This window comes from Panulirus ornatus, chromosome 26 (genome assembly GCF_036320965.1).
Source record: "Panulirus ornatus isolate Po-2019 chromosome 26, ASM3632096v1, whole genome shotgun sequence".
Lineage (NCBI taxonomy): Eukaryota > Metazoa > Arthropoda > Malacostraca > Decapoda > Palinuridae > Panulirus > Panulirus ornatus.
The window spans coordinates 5,769,721-5,790,010 of NC_092249.1; the positions used below are offsets into that span (position 1 = coordinate 5,769,721).

At 47.2% G+C, this 20,290-nt stretch overlaps 2 protein-coding genes across 2 annotated transcripts in view; one reads left to right on the top strand and one right to left on the bottom strand.

Annotated features, from left to right (window-relative positions):
- LOC139757421 (uncharacterized) overlaps positions 1-20,290 on the bottom strand; it is a 53,233-nt gene that overhangs the window by 30,162 nt on the left and 2,781 nt on the right. The gene's annotated exons all lie outside the window — the stretch shown is intronic.
- LOC139757459 (uncharacterized) overlaps positions 1-20,290 on the top strand; it is a 25,893-nt gene continuing 5,603 nt past the window's right edge. The window contains exons 1-8 of the mRNA XM_071677987.1: positions 1-184; positions 5,244-5,795; positions 6,414-6,467; positions 10,690-10,847; positions 12,444-12,634; positions 14,423-14,583; positions 16,483-16,512; positions 19,955-20,110. Coding sequence (XP_071534088.1) covers positions 5,284-5,795; positions 6,414-6,467; positions 10,690-10,847; positions 12,444-12,634; positions 14,423-14,583; positions 16,483-16,512; positions 19,955-20,110 — 1,262 coding nt within the window. The 5' untranslated portion in view covers positions 1-184; positions 5,244-5,283. The remainder of the gene's footprint in view (positions 185-5,243; positions 5,796-6,413; positions 6,468-10,689; positions 10,848-12,443; positions 12,635-14,422; positions 14,584-16,482; positions 16,513-19,954; positions 20,111-20,290) is intronic.

The following is a 20,290-nucleotide window of genomic DNA, read 5'->3' on the forward strand; positions in this document are numbered from 1 at the left end:
GTGGGTGTTGCACGTCCCTGCATCCGTCCCGTATCTAACAAGTTCAACTGTCAAGAGCGCTAAATTTCCACAATCCTACGAAAGAAATGTTAAGAGTGGCATGAATTCTACACTGCATCGTGAAAGAAGGCGACTAAAATTACCTGGTGACGAACTGCTATGTTAGATGTACGTCAAAAGTTAGGTAAGTGGGGCCCAGCCGTGCTAACTACCCTCATCCAATTGAACTTGTTCCAGTCTTCCTCTATGGTATAACAAGCTCGAGATATTGGAATTTGAACACTGTGAAAGAACATTGTTCTCCATGAAACCAGTGTGCATGAACAGACTGTCATGCACAACTCGAAATTTTAAAAATTTTTGGACGATATAAATGTTTCTTATGGCGATATAAATTTGTATTTAAGTCCCAAAGAATGAATTATGGGACTAATGTATCAAAATAACTAACAAGAACGTAGAAGACTTGGATGGGAATATTGTTTCAATTAGAAATTGTTGAATTTATACTGAAACAAGTATATATATATATATATATATATATATATATATATATATATATATATATATATATATATGAATAGGCTTGTTTCAGTATAAATTCAACAATTTCTAATTGAAACAATATTCCCATCCAAGTCTTCTATATATATATATATATATATATATATATATATATATATATATATATATATATATATATATATATATTTTTTTTTTTTTTTTTCTAATTTTCCAAAAGAAGGAACAGAGAATTGGGCCAAGTGAGGGTATTCCCTCAAAGGCCCAGTCCTCTGTTCTTAACGCTACCCCGCTAATGCGGGAAATGGCGAATAGTTTGAAAGAAAAAAAAATAAAAAATAAATATATATATATATATATATATATATATATATATATATATATATATATATATATTGGAAAGGATCACAATTGAGCGCGTGACAAGTATATTCCTATGAGTCCAGGGGGGAAATAAAACACGATAAGTTCCCAAGTGCACTTTCGTGTCATAATCACATCATCAGGGGAGAGACAAGAGAGAAATATAACAGTCAGTTGATATACAACGAAGAGACGTAGCTAGGACGCCATTTGGTAAACAAGTGACTACTCAAATGTAGGTTAGGTGCGTTCAAGTCTGGCAACATGCAGATCATAAATTCATTATTTGGACAATTAGAACTTTACAAATTTAATCAACAATTAAGCTGTCTAATTTGTAAAAATCTTCACTAATATTAATGTTACAATTCTCTTTTTATTTCATAACAGAAGATTCAATTATATTTCTCTTGGTACATGAATTAAGAGTTAACTGAGATGGCATTACTCCAGTCAAAACAATGATCATAGTTTTTAACGTGATTTAACAAGGCATTTGATTCTTGTCCCGTTCTTATACTATATTTACGTTGCTTAAGTCTAACAGAAAGATCCTTACCAGTCTGGCCAACATAAAACATATTACAATTACTACAGGGTACTCTATAAATCCATCCCTCAGACGTTTTTGGTGAATTTCTGATTAAGATATTCTTTATTGTATTGTTGCTGAGATCAACATTTACTTTATAGGATTTAAGTAACATGGGAAGTAGTGTAAAAGTATTAGTAAAGGGGAGAACTAAAAGGTTCTTGGTGTCAAGGGAAGGTTTGGGTTTAACTTTATAAAATGATTTCTTTGTCAACTTAAGAGATTTATATATGAAAGATCTAGGGTACTTTTACTTGGATCCAATAGAACATATCTTCTCAAACTCATCATCAATAAACTCTGGACTGCAATATGTAATGCCTTAAGGAACATAGACTGGAATGATGATAATTTAATTCTGTCATGTTGAAATGAGTGATAATGGGTATATGAGCATACATTAGTAGGTTTTCTGTACTTGCTAACCTTAAACTTGTTTCCTTGCCTATGGATCATGCAATCTAAAAATGATAACATATCATTATTTTCAACTTTTACAATAGAATTGCTGGAAGGTACTAAATTGTTAAGTAAAAGGAGAAATGTTGGTAAATTTTCATTTGTTGGCCAAACACAAAGAACATCATCTATATACCTAAACCAAATTGCATTAGAAGGTAAGATATCCTTTTGCAACAAAGTTACTAAAGGATATCTTACCTTCTAATGCAATTTGGTTTAGGTATGTAGATGATGTTCTTTGTATTTGGCCAACAAATGAAAATTTACCAACATTTCTCCCCTTACTTAACAATTTAGTACCTTCCAGCTATTCTGTTCTAAAAGTTGAAAATAATGATATGTTATCATTTTTAGATTGCATGATCCATAGGCAAGGAAACAAGTTTTAAGTTTAGCATATACAGAAAACCTACCAATGTATGCTCATATATCCATTATCACTCATCATAACATGACAGAGTTAAATTATCCTCATTCCAATCTATGTTCCTTAGGGCATTACATATTTGCAGTCCAGAGTTTATTGATGATGAGTTTGAGAAGATATGTTCTACTGGATCCAAGTAAAAGTAGCCTTGATCTTTCATGGATAAAACTCTAAAGTTGGCAAAGAAATCATCCAAGTCACCAGCTTTTACAGTTTCTCTCTCGAATTCCCTAAATAGTAATAATAATGATAATAATAATAATAATAATAATAATAATAATAATAATTATAACAATGATAATAATAATTCATGATAATAATAAGTGATGGTAATATGATAATAATAATGTGATTACAATTAGATTATTTTTTTATTATTATACTTAATCGCCGTCTCCCGCGTTAGCGAGGTAGCGCAAGGAAACTGACGAAAGAATGGCCCAACCCACCCACATACACATGTATATACATAAACGCCCACACACACACACACACACACACACATATACATGCCTATACATCTCAACGTATACATACATATACATACACAGACATATACATATATATACACATGTACATATTCATACTTGCTGCCTTCATCTATTCCCGTCGCCACCCCTGCCACACATGAAAGAGCAACCCCCTCCCCCCGCGAGGTATGGCTAGAAAAAGACAAAAAAAAAAAGGCCACATTCATTCACACTCAGTTATCATTATCATTATTATTATTACTAAGACAGGGAGAGAAAGAATTGTACTTCCTTAATCCCTACGTGTCGCAAAAGGCTTTTCAAAGGGGGACGGGGGGGTTGGAAACCCTCCCTATCCGACTTTGTATATTTTCAACTTGGGCGCCACGGAACGGAAGAAATCCGTTCCAGGCGCTACCTCGCCGATGCGGAAAACGGCGATCAAGTAATTAAAAAAAAAAAAAAAATTAATTATAATTTGTCTTACGTGACCTTGATATTATCAATATATGGATAACCTTGTTTTCGCTCCACCCCCCCCCCCCACAAACTACCATCACCCCTGGTTGGGTAATTAATGATCGCTGCACCAGTCAGGGTGTCAAAGGCCGTAGTAATTAATGATGTAAAATATATAGCCATGGCTGGCCTTGGCTGGATGTGCACAGCATTTTCTAATCCTCCCTCGAGCACGACGGTACGACCCCTTGAGCACGACGGTACGACCCCTTGACCACGACGATACGACCCTTGACCACAACGGTACGACCCCTTGACCACGACGGTACGACCCCTTAACCAGCTGAAAAGGATATTGAAAACTCCTTCGAATCGATCCAAGAGTCCTTCAGCATCAGGGTCTACTAAGAAGATGTTTGGGAATTCGTTTAGTATCAAATCCTTCTTAGAATCCTTTAGGATGTCTGGGACGTGATCCTTTCCAAGTGTCCTGTCCCGTGTCCTGTCCTGTGTTCTAAGAACACTTACGACTTTCTTAGGCAATTCACGGCTCAGAAAGTGGCCTTCGGGCGTTTGCCTTTGACTCGCTTCATAAACAAAGGTCGAAACAGATGAGCTTCGATTTCTCTCTCTTCTTTTTTCTTTTTCCGCCTCCAGAAAACCCTTTCTAGTGTGGTGTGGTGGGTGGGGGGCGACGTGGGCAGGGTGAGGGATTCAAAATCGATTCCTCTCCACCACACGAGAGACATGGAGGGTCGAGTTGATTACATCAAAGGCCAAACACACACACACACACACACACACACACACACACACACACACACACACACACACACTGCCGGTAATGACCCCCCCAGACCCGACCCTTCCCTCCTTCGTGACTGTAATAATTCTGACCTGACACGAAACCTCTGGGAGCTGAAAGATCAATACATACATGCCCCTCCTTCCCCATTCCCCTCCTTCTTTCTTGCCCTGGGAGTTCCAAGAAATGTGTCACTCCCCAGAGGTGGGTTCCAGGGGTCTCTCTCTCTCTCTCTCTCTCTCTCTCTCTCTCTCTCTCTCTCTCTCTCTCTCTCTCTAATCTCTCCTTACATCTCTCTCACTTCCCCCATTCTCTCTCTCTCTCTCTCTCTCTCTCTCTCTCTCTCTCTCTCTCTCTCTCTCTCTCTCTAATCTCTCCTTACATCCCTCTCACTTCCCCCATTCTCTCTCTCTCTCTCTCTCTCTCTCTCTCTCTCTCTCTCTCTCTCTCTCTCTCTCTCTCTCTCTCCCCTTCTCAAAGCCTCTTTTCACTCCTCTTTAACTCTTTCCCCCCTTTTTCATCTCCTCCTCCCTAACCACCCACCTCTCTCCAGGCCGACATCATCAACAAAAGGCAAAGTTATTCTGTGATAACAGTGACCTACAATAACATATAAATGAGGTGGACTGAAAGAGCGCTATAGAAGGAATTAACCCTATATAGCACGGATATAGAAGTGGTTGTATGGGTCGATGCGTCAACACGAAACCATTTTTCTAAAGCCAAACCTCACGTAATACCCAACAGATGGACAGACGCAGGACGTAAGAGAACTTAACGATTGGATTCTGCCCTTCCCCTCAAAAAAAAAGGGGGGGCAGGGCTTAAACGCGCAGCGCCAACCGCAGGGGGGGAAGGAAAGTAAAGTTTGACGAAGAAGGGGGTCATGTGTGCGCTATGTGTTGTCTGGCTATCCGTGTGAGAGGGCGAGATTGTTATGTTTGTGGACTCGCAAACCAGCAACCTGGAGAGAGAGAGAGAGAGAGAGAGAGAGAGAGAGAGAGAGAGAGAGAGAGAGAGAGAGAGAGAGAGAGAGAGAGAGAGAGAGAGACAGACAGACAGACAGACAGACAGACAGAGAGAGATAGTCCTCGTGCTGCTGGATTCATTTGTTTACATCTTTAGTCCTCGTCTTGCTTTCAGAGGAAGATGAAACTGTGAGGCGGGACCTGGTCAGACTACCATGTCCACTGGCGAGGAAGGTCGTAGCACGAGCCCCAGCAAGAGCGAGGCTCCTGACGGTGGGGACGAAGGAGGCGCAGCAGACCTCGAAGACGCCGCCGACCTCAAGTCGAAGAACAGAGCAACGGCGCCCCCCACCACCGACGGGCCGAGGCAAGCCCCCGACCTCCCTGTCCTCCTCAACCGCAGGAGCAAAGTGGTCAACGGAAGCCTGAATGCGAGAGATAAGCCAAGGAACAAAGGAAGCAGAGACATAGATAGGAGGGTGGACGAGAGCCTGCCGAAGGATCGCGAGGGGAGGAACACGGACAGCGGGCTTGGGCGGGCGTCGGCCGAGGGCGTCGACAGCCCGACGGCCGACGACCCCTCCGGCAGGAGGAGAGTGTGGGAAACGGAGTCGGAGGTTGGGGCCAGAGATGGGGAGAGAGGGAGCAGGTTAGGGAGGACCCAGGCAGCCAAGAAGGAAGAGATGGCCCGGCTCGAGAAGGAGCTGGAACAAGAACTGCGCTACAGGTGAGAACACTTCCTTCATTTTTTCATTCCTTCTTTCATTTCATTCCTTCCTTCATTTCATTCCTTCTTTCATTTCATTCCTTCCTTCATTTCATTCCTTCCTTCCTTCATTTCATTCCTTCTTTCATTTCATTCCTTCCTTCACCTTTCATGAATGACCTCAGAATGATCACTCACAACGTTAGCTTCCTTCCTTCCCACTCTCTTCTCTAGCTCTATGTAGTATCGTGTATATATATATATATATATATATATATATATATATATATATATATATATATATATATATATATATATATTATATATATATATATATTATATATATATATATATATATATATATATATATATATATATATATATATATATATATGGCTTCCTATCTCCTTATGCTTGAAGTATACTCGTCTCCATTTACAAACCTGTAGAATACGATACCTTATAACATAACATAGCATCTCTTAATGTTTACAATGCAATTCATAGCCTTCTGTAATCCCCTTTCATCGAATTTAATCCCTTCCTCCTTCCCTCAAGATATATAGATATATATATTTATATATTAATCCCTCTAGAGAGACATATGTTTACACAAGTGGGGGTTTTTTCTCGCAAAAGGACGACTTTGGAACAACTCTACATGGTTTGGCGTTGTTTGACCAGTAAGGACTTGTGAGTTAACTTTTCTACTATCCCTCCCCACCCACCCCAGTCCTTGAGCCGCAAAGTACACCCGCTCAAGCAAGCTTGACAGCTAGCCACACCCACCTACACCCACCCACACTCACACTCACTGGTAGATGGGGGCCAGAAACTCTCTCATAAGGTCATCGGACACCTGAGTTGGGTGTATAAGCTTGAAGCTTTACAGATGTGTTCATAAGCTTGAAGCTTTAGTGATGTGTTGATAAGCTTGAAGCAAGCTTTAGTCTCGGGGGGGGAAAGCTTTGCTGGGTTGCAGATGCTCTGTGTGAGAAAGAGAGACACACACACACACATGTGCACAGCAAAAGTTAAGTCTTTCCAAAGTATATCTTAGATATAACCCATATAAACTTATATCTTATCGGATATATAACCAGTATACACATAGAGCATATCTTAGTACTAAGATATAACCCGTATACAAATACGGCATATCATAGAAAATATACCAAAAGAGTGCAATACAATACACGGGGAAAAAATGGAATTTAGATCTGAAATGGACCAGAAGCGTCAGTTTTACCTTAAGTACACATACAATAGCTGTATTTTTTCTCACCTACTGTAGCCGGCTTATGGTATGCGCCTACATTAAGCTATATATGCCTTTAGTCATTAGTCTCTGAAGTGTATTGTCCTACAGTAGTGTATAGTGTATGAACATCAAATGCCTTTAGATGGCTAGATGCAACGTGTCTGTGTATGTGTGTGACGCCCCTATGTGTAGGTGTGTGTGTTACGCCCCTATGACTGTGGCTTCCGCCTGTCCTGCCTCGTGTATTTGTGTGTGTGTGTGGCTATATGTGTATCTGTCCTAGTCGATTTGAATTAACTTTTTTAATAAGTACTGGTACCTAATGAGGTGGATTGTCTTCAAGAAACATGTCGTGCCACATGTATAGAAAAATTACATGTTAAATGACATTTTATGAACTCCTACTGAAGTGCGATATATATATATATATATATATATATATATATATATATATATATATATATATATAATATATATATATATATATATATATATATATATATATATATATATATATATATATATATATATATACATACTAATTTAAAGGGAAATTTTAACTTCCACATTTCTGTAATGATAGAATATCATACAATAGATTTCTTTAAACCCTCATTCCAAATTTCGCATTTAAGAAACCACGAAGGAAAATGAAACACGATAAGTTCCCAAGTGCACTTTCGTGTAATGATCACATAATCAGGGGAGACACAAGAAGGAAATAGAAGACGTAGAACAATTAGTTCATATATAAGGAAGAGACGTAGCCAAAACACCCTAAAGATGTGATCATTGCACGAAAGTGCACTTGGGAACTTATCACTGTATCATTGCCCCTCGTGCTCATTAGCATATACGACATACGTACAAAGTAAAGAAGTAACAAAATGAGAATATATTAAGTGCACAACAGTCCCTGTACCAAGGATGGCCACTGAACGAATATAAAAACGAAACACGAGCGAAATATAATTCCACAAGCCAATTATGAATTTGATATCTATCAATGGAGTAAATTCGTAATGCTTTTACAAACAAGATCTGTTTGCATGATGCAAATTAATGTAGGCTAAAATGCATTGGAGCATGTTTGCACTAATAGAGTGTGTCTGCCTTTTCTTTTTTTAAATAGATTTTGGCACTAGATACTTGGTAGCCGCTGGCAACTCTCTGGCACGGTTGCCAGATGTCTCCAACATTTATTCATTAAATGTCAAAGATAACGACATTTGTAAATGACTTTTGAGTATTTTTTTTTGATTAATTAATTCAATAAACCATAAGTGATATTAAATCAGCTATTGACATAACTCAAAAGTATATATATGACATAATTAATTTGTTCAATAACCTAATCTTAAAATTATAAATTTGGGGAAATTTTTTTTACTTAATAAATAAATTTTAATTAAAAACCTTATCTAATAAATGAATTTCCATATCAATGATTCTGTATCATTTATCTAAAGAAAAACAATTTTTTTAAGGAAATATCATTCGTGATTAAAGACAAAATTTTAAAAATTTATCAAAAATTTAAGACGAAAGACAATGTGTTAGTATGAATTAATACTTTGCTATAAACATGTATCACCATAGATTACCATCTATCACCATAGATTAACATCTATCACCATAGAATGCCTGTGAAAATTAACATTATAAGACGACTTTTATCAAGTAAATAATAGTTCATTCTATATCTAAAAAAAAATTTAACCTGGCGTCTATCTTACTTCTAACTTTCTAACTTCTATTCACGATTAGAATTTCTAATACATGATCTTCGCTTGTTTATTTCATCTATGCATTTCTATGCTTAACTGTGACTTATAGATAAGAATAACTTAAGTGTAACTTAAGTTAATATAGAGGTAGAACAGAGTTAAACCCCCTTGAGTGCGAGGGTACGACCCCTTGAGTGTGAGGGTACGACCCTTGAGTGCGAGGGTACGACCCTTGAGTGCGAGGGTACGACCCTTGAGTGCGAGGGTACGACCCTTGAGTGCGAGGGTACGACCCTTGAGTGCGAGGGTACGACCCCTTGAGTGCGAGGGTACGACCCTTGAGCACGACGGTACGACCCTCGAACACGATGGTACGACCCCTTGAACACGACGGTAGGACCCCTTGAGCGCGACGGTACGACCCCTGAGCACGACGGCACGATCTCTGAGCACGACAGTACGACCCCTTGAACACGACGGTACGACCCTTGAACACGACAGTACGACCCTTGAGCACGGCGGTACGACCCTTGAGCACGACGACACGATATAGGTATGATACGCCTTTGAGGGCCATGCCACCATAGCCATGGGTCGTACCGTCGTGGTCAAGGGGTCGTACTGTCGTGCTCAAGGGGTCGTACCTTCGTGCTCAAGGGGGTCGTACCTTCGTGCTCAAGGGGGTCGTACCGTCGTGCTCAGGGGGTCGTACCGTCGTGTTCAAGGGCCATACCGTCGTGCTCAGGGGGTCGTACCATCGTGCTCAAGGGTCGTACAGTCGTGCTCAGGGGGTCGTACCCTCGCACTCAAGGGGTCGTACCGTCGTGCTCAAATTTTTTCTCTTGAGAAATAGGCTCTGGTCTTGCAAATCAATTTAATTTCGAATAAATTCAAACTAGCAAGGATCTTAATGCCATTGACCACAATAATTATCACAATCTACCACTAATCTCTCATAATTACGATAGATAATATTTACGATAACGGATAATTCCCCGAGTCTATGAATAAACTGAATCTATTTATTCCCTCTCTTCAATCCTCCGATTTCTTCTGTTTATTTCGAAGTGCTTCAATTTATTCTGATCCCGATATCTAATATAGAAATAAGATTTATTTCCCAGAACTATTTCCCTAACTTCCCCATTTCCCTCACGAAAACCCCCACACCCCTTCCCCACCATTCCAACCCCAACAACCCACCCCCCCTTTCCCCCACGAAAACCCCTACCCACCCATCCCAGAGACCATCTCCCCCCCCACGAAAACCTCCTACCCACCCATTCCAACCCACCCACGAAAACCCCCACCCAACCATACCAACCCACCCACGAAAACCCCCACCCACCCATCCCAACCCACCCACGAAAACTCCCCACCCACCCATCCCAACCCACCCACGAAAGCCCCCTACCCACCCATCCCAACCACCCACGAAAACCCCCTACCCACCCATTCCAACCCACCCACGAAAGCCCCCACCCACCCATCCCAACCCACCCACGAAAACTCCCCACCCACCCATCCCAACCCACCCACGAAAGCCCCCACCCACCCATGAAAACCCCCACCCAACCCCCTACGAAAACCCCCACCCACCCATTCCAACCCCCCAACCAACCCCCTACGAAAACCCCCACCCACCCATCCCAGAGACCCCAACCAACCCCCACCCACCCATCCCAGAGACCCCATCCCCCCATGAAAACCCCCCACCCACCCATCCCAGAGACCCCCCTCCCCCCATGAAAACCCCCCACCCACCCATCCCAGAGACGACCCTCTTCCCCCCCCCCCCCTTTCCTCCTCCCCATATAAACCATCCCCCCTCCACACACACCCAACCCCACTCCACCTCGACCTCTCTACTAACCTCTCGTCCACCTCTAACCCCTCGTCCAACCCCGTCGACCAACCCCTCGACCAGAGACACGATCCAGTGGTCTGTGGACGTGTTGCAGCAGAGCGTGGAACAGCTGGAGCAGCAGCTGGACCACATGAACAGCGGGCAAGAGGATGATGGTGAGTGTGTGTGTGTGTTTGTTTCTCTTGTTCTTGGATCGATCCTTTCTCTGGGGGTGTGGTGTTGGGGGGGAAGGGACAGCTGGCTCTGAGTGAGGTGGGATGGGCCACCTGCCTCTCTGGGGGTGTGGTGGGGTGGGGGAGGGAGCGGACAGCTGGCTCTGAGTGAGGTGGAATGGGCCACCTGCCTCTCTGGGGGTATGGTGTTGGGTGGTTGGGGAGGGACAGTTGGCTCTGAGTGAGGTGGAATGGGCCACCTGCCTCTCTGGGGGTGTGGTGGGGTGGGGGAGGGAGCGGACAGCTGGCTCTGAGTGAGGTGGAATGGGCCACCTGCCTCTCTGGGGGTGGTGTTGGGGGAAGGGACAGCTGGCTCTGAGTGAGGTGGCATGGGCCACCTGCCTCTCTGGGGGTGTGTGGTGGTGGGGAGGGACAGCTGGCTCTGAGGGAGGTGGAATAGGCCACCTGCCTCTCTGGGGGTGGTGTTGGGGGAAGGGAGGGACAGTTGGCTCTGAGTGAGGTGGAATGGGCCACCTGCCTCTCTGGGGGTGTGGTGTGGTGGGAGGGAGGGACAGTTGGCTCTGAGTGAGGTGGAATAGGCCACCTGCCTCTCTGGGGGGTGTGGTGTTGGGGGAAGGGACAGTTGGCTCTGAGTGAGGTGGAATGGACCACCTGCCTCTCTGGGGGTGTGTGGTGGGAGGGAGGGACAGCTGGCTGTGAGGGAGGTGGAATAGGCCACCTGCCTCTCTGGGGGTGGTGTTGGGGGAAGGGAGGGACAGTTGGCTCTGAGGGAGGTGGCATGGGCCACCTGCCTCTCTGGGGTGACGCGTCTTCCACACACACACATGCCTCTCTGGGGTGACGCTTCTTCCACACACACATGCCTCTCTGGGGTGACGCTTCTTCCGCACACATGACCTGGCCAGCCATATCTACCACCTGACATGACCCCAGCCACGCCCTACCACCTGACCTGACCCCAGCCACGCCCTACCACCTGACCTGACCCCAGCCACGCCCTACCACCTGACCTGACCCCAGCCACGCCCTACCACCTGACCTGACCCACCCATACCCTACCACCTGACCTGACCCACCCATACCTTACCACCTGCCCTGACCCCCACCCATACCCTACCACCTGACATGACCCCACCCATACCCTACCACCTGACCTGACCCACCCATACCCTACCACCTGACCTGACCCCACCCATAATGACTGACCCCTACCTACCACCTGACCTGACCCCTACCCACACCCTACCACCTGACCTGACCCCACCCATACCTTACCACCTGACCTGACCCACCCATACCCTATCACCTGACCTGACCCCCACCCATACCCTATCACCTGACCTGACCCCCACCCATACCCTACCACCTGACCTGACCCCACCCATACCTTACCACCTGACCTGACCACACCCATACCCTACCACCTGACCTGACCCAGCCATACCTTACCACCTGACCTGACCCCCACCCATACCCTACCACCTGACCTGACCCCACCCATACCCTACCACCTGACCTGACCCCCACCCATACCCTACCACCTGACCTGACCCACCCATACCTTACCACCTGACCTGACCTACCCATACCCTATCATCTGACCTGACCCCCACCCATACCCTACCACCTGACCTGACCCACCACCTGACCTTGACCCAGCCAGGTGGCAGTGTGGGCCCACCCCACTAACAATGGTTCTCTCCCTGGTGGGTCATTTCGCTGTGGGAAGCCAGTTCGAGCTACTGAGAATGATGAAGATCTTGGAGCGGCAGCGAAACAATTTATATAGCGACTTCAGGAACAAAAGCTGGCTCTTAGATAACCACTCCAAGGTCAGTGACACGCACTCTAGTCCCACCACCGCCATCACGCACTCTACTCCCACCACCACCACCACCACACACTCTACTATCTACACACACCAGGTGCACGCCCTCTACCCCCCCCATACCACGCACTCTACTACCCCCCCCACACCACGCACTCTACCCCCATACACCCCTACCACGCACTCTACTAGTTCCTCATACCACGCACTCTACCCTCATACACCCCCACCACGCACTTTACTAGCCCCACACCACATCACGCACTCTACTACCCCCCACACCACGCACTACCCCCATACACCTCCACCACGCACTCTACCCCTATACACCCCTACCACGCACTCTACTACCTCCCCACACCACGCACTCTACCCCCATACACTCCCCACCACGCACTCTACTACACCCCCACACCACGCATTCTACCCCCATACACCCCCACCACGCACTCGAACCCCCACATCACGCACTGTACTCACCCAACCCACATCAAAACCGTCCAACGCACCCTGACTACTATTCTGGGTCCACGCACTTCAGCCCCCCCCCCCCCCCACCTACCCATTCGTGATCATTCGTCCACTTATTCTCACTAATTTCGTCAATTCGTCGGGTTTTTATTCGTTAATCTGTAGGTCCCTTTAGCTTCTCACAAGCTTGGCGAGTTCGTTAACACACTCGTGGAGCTTCCCACTCTTTGTCTTGTGTTCTGAGCGAGTGTGTACCAGCGTAGTAACCTCCTCCTTCTACAGGAGTCCATTAATCCCTCCTCCTCCTTCTACAGGAGCCCATTAATCCCTCTTCCTCCTACAGGAGTCCATTAATCCCTCCTGCAGGAGTCCATTAATCCCTCCTGCTCCTTCTACAGGAGTCCATTAATCCCTCCTGCTCCTCCTGCAGGAGTCCATTAATCCCTCCTCCTCCTTCTACAGGAGCCCATTAATCCCTCCTTCTACAGGAGTCCATTAATTCCTCCTCCTCCTTCTACAGGAGTCCATTAATCCTTCCTCCTCCTTCTACAGGAGTCCATTAATCCTTCCTCCTTCTACAGGAGTCCATTAATCCCTCCTCCTCCTTCTACAGGAGCCCATTAATCCCTCCTTCTACAGGAGTCCATTATTCCTCAATTCCTCCTCCTCCTTCTACAGGAGTCCATTAATCCCTCCTCCTCCTTCTACAGGAGTCCATTAATCCCTCCTCCTCCTTCTACAGGAGTCCATTAATCCCTCCTCCTCCTTCTACAGGAGTCCATTAATCCCTCCTCTTCCTTCTACAGGAGCCCATTAATCACTTCCTCCTTCTACAGGAGTCCATTAATCCCTCCTTCTACAGGAGTCCATTAATCCCTCCTCCTTCTACAGGAGTCCATTAATCCCTCTTACTCCTTCTACAGGAGTCCATTAATCCCTCCTCCTCCTTCTACAGGAGCCCATTAATCACTTCCTCCTTCTACAGGAGTCCATTAATCCCTCCTTCTACAGGAGTCCATTAATCCCTCCTTCTACAGGAGTCCATTAATCCCTCTTACTCCTTCTACAGGAGTCCATTAATCCCTCTTACTCCTTCTACAGGAGCCCATTAATCACTTCCTCCTTATACAGGAGTCCATTAATCCCTCCTCCTCCTTCTACAGGAGCCCATTAATTCCTCCTCCTCCTTCTACAGGAGCCCATTAATCACTTCCTCCTTCTACAGGAGCCCATTAATTCCTCCTCCTCCTTCTACAGGAGTCCATTAATCCCTCCTCCTCCTTCTACAGGAGTCCATTAATTCCTCCTCCTCCTTCTACAGGAGTACTACCACCTGAAGGAGCTGATCCGGGCCTACACCGTGGACCTGACCATGGTCAACAGGTCGCTAGAGCACCTCTGGCGTCAGCGTACCGTCAGCCACGACCCCGCCTTCGCCGGGGGCTCCACCCCGGTCACCTCCCCTGGGGGACTCAAGTGGAGGTACGGTCAACTCCCCGCCTGGGGAGTGTCAGTACGTGGAGGTGGGGAGTGTCAGTACGTGGACGTGGGGAGTGTCAGTACGTGGACGTGGGGAGTGTCAGTACGTGGACGTGGGGAGTGTCAGTACGTGGACGTGGGGAGTGTAAGTACGTGGACGTGGGGAGTGTCAGTACGTGGATGTGGGGAGTGTCAGTACGTGGATGTGGGGAGTGTCAGTACGTGGCGTGGGGTGTCAGTACGTGGACGTGGGGAGTGGCTGACCATGTAAAGCATAAGGGGGAGTGTGTGTGGGGGGGGGGAGAAGGTGCAAGCTGTGGAGGTAAGGTCCGTGTGGGCCTGTGTGGGCATACACACTGTGGGTGTGGCGACTGTGGAGGTGGGAGGAGCCACAGGGAAGGCTGTGTGTGTGTGTGTGTGTGTGTGTGTGTGTGTGTGTGTGTGTGTGTGTGTGTGTATAACCCATAAGGCATGTGTTGTTCGCCTTCATCCAGCCACGTCATCCCATATCCCATCCCAAACTATTCCAATTGTATGTATATCAAACTCAACCCCCAGATATTTTTATATCAATCAAACTCAACCCCCAGATATTTTTATATCGATCAAACTCAACCCCCAGATATTTTTATATTAATCAAACTCAACCCCCAGATATTTTTATATCAAACTCAACCCCCAGATATTTTTATATTAATCAAACTCAACCCCCAGATATTTTTATATTAATCAAACTCAACCCCCAGATATTTTTATATTAATCAAACTCAACCCCCAGATATTTTTATATCAAACTCAACCCCCAGATATTTTTATATCAATCAAACTCAACCCCCAGATATTTTTATGTCAATCAAACTCAACCCCCAGATATTTTTATATCAAACTCAACCCCCAGATATTTTTGTCAGTCAAACTCAACCCCCAGATATTTTTATATCAATCAAACTCAACCCCCAGATATTTTTATGTCAATCAAACTCAACCCCCAGATATTTTTATATCAATCAAACTCAACCCCCAGATATTTTTATATCAATCAAACTCAACCCCCAGATATTTTTATGTCAATCAAACTCAACCCCCAGATATTTTTATATCAAACTCAACCCCCAGATATTTTTGTCAATCAAACTCAACCCCCAGATATTTTTATGTCAATCAAACTCAACCCCCAGATATTTTTATATCAAACTCAACCCCCAGATATTTTTATATCAATCAAACTCAACCCCCAGATATTTTTATGTCAATCAAACTCAACCCCCAGATATTTTTATATCAAACTCAACCCCCAGATATTTTTATATCAATCAAACTCAACCCCCAGATATTTTTATATCAATCAAATTAATCCTCATCTATATTAGCCAAAGTAATCCGTTTTTGTATTCAAATCTAGCAAACTAATCTGGATTATTTCTTTTTTTAGTATCAAGCAAACTCATCCATACATCAACACACAATGTTCTTGTCTCTAGCCTTCGTCCAAATCCGGATTTTCTTGTTAAAAAACGTCAACATCGAAGAGGTTTATGCCTTGCTGAACCCACACACACACACCCGCAGCTCCCATCCACCTTGTACAATCGCCACAAAAAGTCATGTCACACTACACACACACACACACACACACACACGTATACACACACACACACACAAACACACACACACACACACACACATATATATATATACACACACACACACGTATATACACACACACACACACACACATACACACACATACACACACACACACACACACACACACACACACACACACACACACACACACCCACCCACCATGTACAATCGCCACAAGAAGTCATGTCACACTACACACACACACACCACACCAGATCCTCAAAAACCCACTAAAGCAATATTTTTCATCAGCAGATTTGCCCTTGATGCAGTTCGCGAACGGAGGTAAAAAAAAAAAAAAAATAAAAGTGGAAAACAAATTAACAATAGCCAGTAATTAAAAAAAAAATATATATATCTCCCTTTTAAATATATAAATATATATCTATTAGTTATTTCCTGCATGTCGCTTGTTGATAGACAGTCTATTTACTCTCTGCGTCTTTGCATGTAAATTAAAGTGGTCAATACTTACTGTAAACAATTATTAGTTAAACAGAGTTCTGCGTTTTTAAAACGCGACGGTACGACCCCTTGAACGCGACGGTATACGACCCCTAGAACGCGACGGTATACGACCCCTAGAGCGCGACGGTATACGACCCCTTGAGCACGACGGTATACGACCCCTTGAGCACGACGGTATACGACCCCTTGAGCACGACGGTATACGACCCCTTGAGCGCGACGGTATACGACCCCTTGAGCGCGACGGTATACGACCCCTTGAGCACGACGGTATACGACCCCTTGAGCACGACGGTATACGACCCTGGAGCGCGACGGTATACGACCCCTTGAGCACGACGGTATACGACCCTGGAGCACGACGGTATACGACCCCTTGAGCACGATGGTATACGACCCCTTGAGCACGACGGTATACAACCCTGGAGCAAGACGGTATACGACCCTGGAACACGACGGTATACGACCCCTTGAGCACGACGGTATACGACCCTGGAACACGACGGTATACGACCCCTTGAGCACGACGGTATACGACCCCTTGAGCACGACGGTATACGACCCTTGATCACGACGGTATACGACCCTTTGAGCACGACGGTATACGACCCTGGAGCAAGACGGTATACGACCCTGGAACACGACTGTATACGACCCTGGAGCACGACGGTATACGACCCTGGTGCACGACGGGACGACCCATGAGAAGAAGGGTCTTGCTCAAGAATCGTACACCGTCGTGCTCAAGGGGTCGTACCGTCGTGCTCAAGGGGGTCGTATACCGTCGTGCTCAAGGGGGTCGTATACCGTCGTGCTCAAGGGGGTCGTACCGTCGTGCTCAAAAGATGAACAGCTTACCATCTGTACGTACAGCTAAAGTCCCTCTTTCTAACACTAGACTGCATTTCTATGCTTCAACTGTCGAATTGCCCGTCGCCCCAATTAACCAATCCTTTTTTACTCTATACTGCATGTTGTCAAGCCCTGATTGGCTGTTCATGCTAACGACCCGTTACAACCATAGTCTAGCATAGGTCCCTATTATAAACCATTTTCCCATCTTTGTAGGCCAATTTTTTTTTGTCATCTTAATAATGAAATCACGTTTTGGAAAACATTAGGGTGTTATATATATATATATATATATATATATATATATATACCTGACCAACCCCCTGGCCCTTCCTGACCACCCCCTGACCTCACCTGGCCCTTCCTGACCAACCCCTGACCTCACCTGGCCCTTCCTGACCACCATCTGACCTCACCTGGCCCTTCCTGACCTCACCTGGCCCTTCCTGACCACTTCCTGACCTCACCTGGCCCTTCCTGACCCCCACCTGACCTCACCTGGCCCCTCCTGACCAACCCCTGACCTCACCTGGCCCTTCCTGACCACCCCCTGACCTCACCTGGCCCTTCCTGACCACCACCTGACCTCACTTGGCCCTTCCTGACCACCCCCTGACCTCACCTGGCCCTTCCTGACCACCACCTGACCTCACCTGGCCCTTCCTGACCACCACCTGACCTCACCTGGCCCTTCCTGACCACCACCTGACCTCACCTGGCCCTTCCTGACCACCTCCTGACCTCACCTGGCCCTTCCTGACCACCTCCTGACCTCACCTGGCCCTTCCTGACCACCATCTGACCTCACCTGGCCCTTCCTGACCTCACCTGACCTCACCTGGCCCTTCCTGACCACTTCCTGACCTCACCTGGCCCTTCCTGACCACCCCCTGACCTCACCTGGCCCTTCCTGCCCCCCTCCTGACCTCACCTGGCCCTTCCTGACCACCACCTGACCTCACCTGGCCCTTCCTGACCACCACCTGACCTCACGTGGCCCTTCCTGACCACCATCTGACCTCACCTGGCCCTTCCTGACCACCACCTGACCTCACCTGGCCCTTCCTGACCACCACCTGACCTCACCTGGCCCTTCCTGACCACCACCTGACCTCACCTGGCCCTTCCTGACCACCACCTGACCTCACCTGGCCCTTCCTGACCACCACCTGACCAACCCCCTGGCCCTTCCTCACCACACCCTGACCTCACCTGGCCCTTCCTGACCACCACCTGACCTCACCTGGCCCTTCCTGACCACCCCCTGACCTCACCTGGCCCTTCCTGCCCCCCTCCTGACCTCACCTGGCCCTTCCTGCCCCCCTCCTGACCTCACCTGGCCCTTCCTGACCACCACCTGACCTCACCTGGCCCTTCCTGACCACTACCTGACCTCACCTGACCCTTCCTGACCACCCCCTGACCTCACCTGGCCCTTCCTGACCACCACCTGACCTCACCTGGCCCTTCCTGACCTCACCTGGCCCTTCCTGACCACTTCCTGACCTCACCTGGCCCTTCCTGACCTCACCTGACCTCACCTGGCCCTTCCTGACCACTTCCTGACCTCACCTGGCCCTTCCTGACCACCCCCTGACCTCACCTGGCCCTTCCTGACCTCACCTGACCTCACCTGGCCCTTCCTGACCACTTCCTGACCTCACCTGGCTCTTCCTGACCACCCCCTGACCTCACCTGGCCCTTCCTGACCACTTCCTGACCTCACCTGGCCCTTCCTGACCTCACCTGACCTCACCTGGCCCTTCCTGACCACTTCCTGACCTCACCTGGCCTTCCTGACCACCACCTGACCTCACCTGGCCCTTCCTGACCACTTCCTGACCTCACCTGGCCCTTCCTGACCACCACCTGACCTCACCTGGCCCTTCCTGACCACTTCCTGACCTCACCTGGCCCTTCCTGACCACCACCTGACCTCACCTGGCCCTTCCTGACCACCCCCTGACCTCACCTGGCCCTTCCTGACCACTTCCTGACCTCACCTGGCCCTTCCTGACCACCACCTGGCCCTTCCTGACCACCACCTGACCTCACCTGGCCCTTCCTGACCACCACCTGACCTCACCTGGCCCTTCCTGACCACCACCTGACCTCACCTGGCCCTTCCTGACCACCACCTGGCCCTTCCTGACCACTTCCTGACCTCACCTGGCCCTTCCTGACCACCACCTGACCTCACCTGGCCCTTCCTGACCACTTCCTGACCTCACCTGGCCCTTCCTGACCACCACCTGACCTCACCTGGCCCTTCTTGACCACCCCCTGACCTCACCTGGCCCTTCCTGACCACCCCCTGACCTCACCTGGCCCCTTCCTGACCACCACCTGACCCTTCCTGACCGCCACCTGACCTCATCCTGGCCCCCTGAGCCCTTCCATGTTCCAGCAGTGGTCAGTCTGGGATCCGCCCATCCCACCGGATCCTGGACCCACGTAAGGGACCTATACGGAAAACGGTCGGGGTGCGCTCCCTTCCGCGGCTGGACCAGGAGGCTCTCGACTTCTACGAGGAGAGGAACCTCTTCGCGAAGGCCCGCTCCAGGTACGTCCCCTCGCTCTAGTGTTGCCCGGAGGCAAATGGTGCACACATCCAACCAAGGTGCTCATCCTAACCTCCTGGCTATTCTATAATTGGTTATCTAGTTTAGGCTGGCGTGTGTGTGTGTGTGTGTGTGTGTGTGTGTGTGTATATATATATATATATATATATATATATATATAT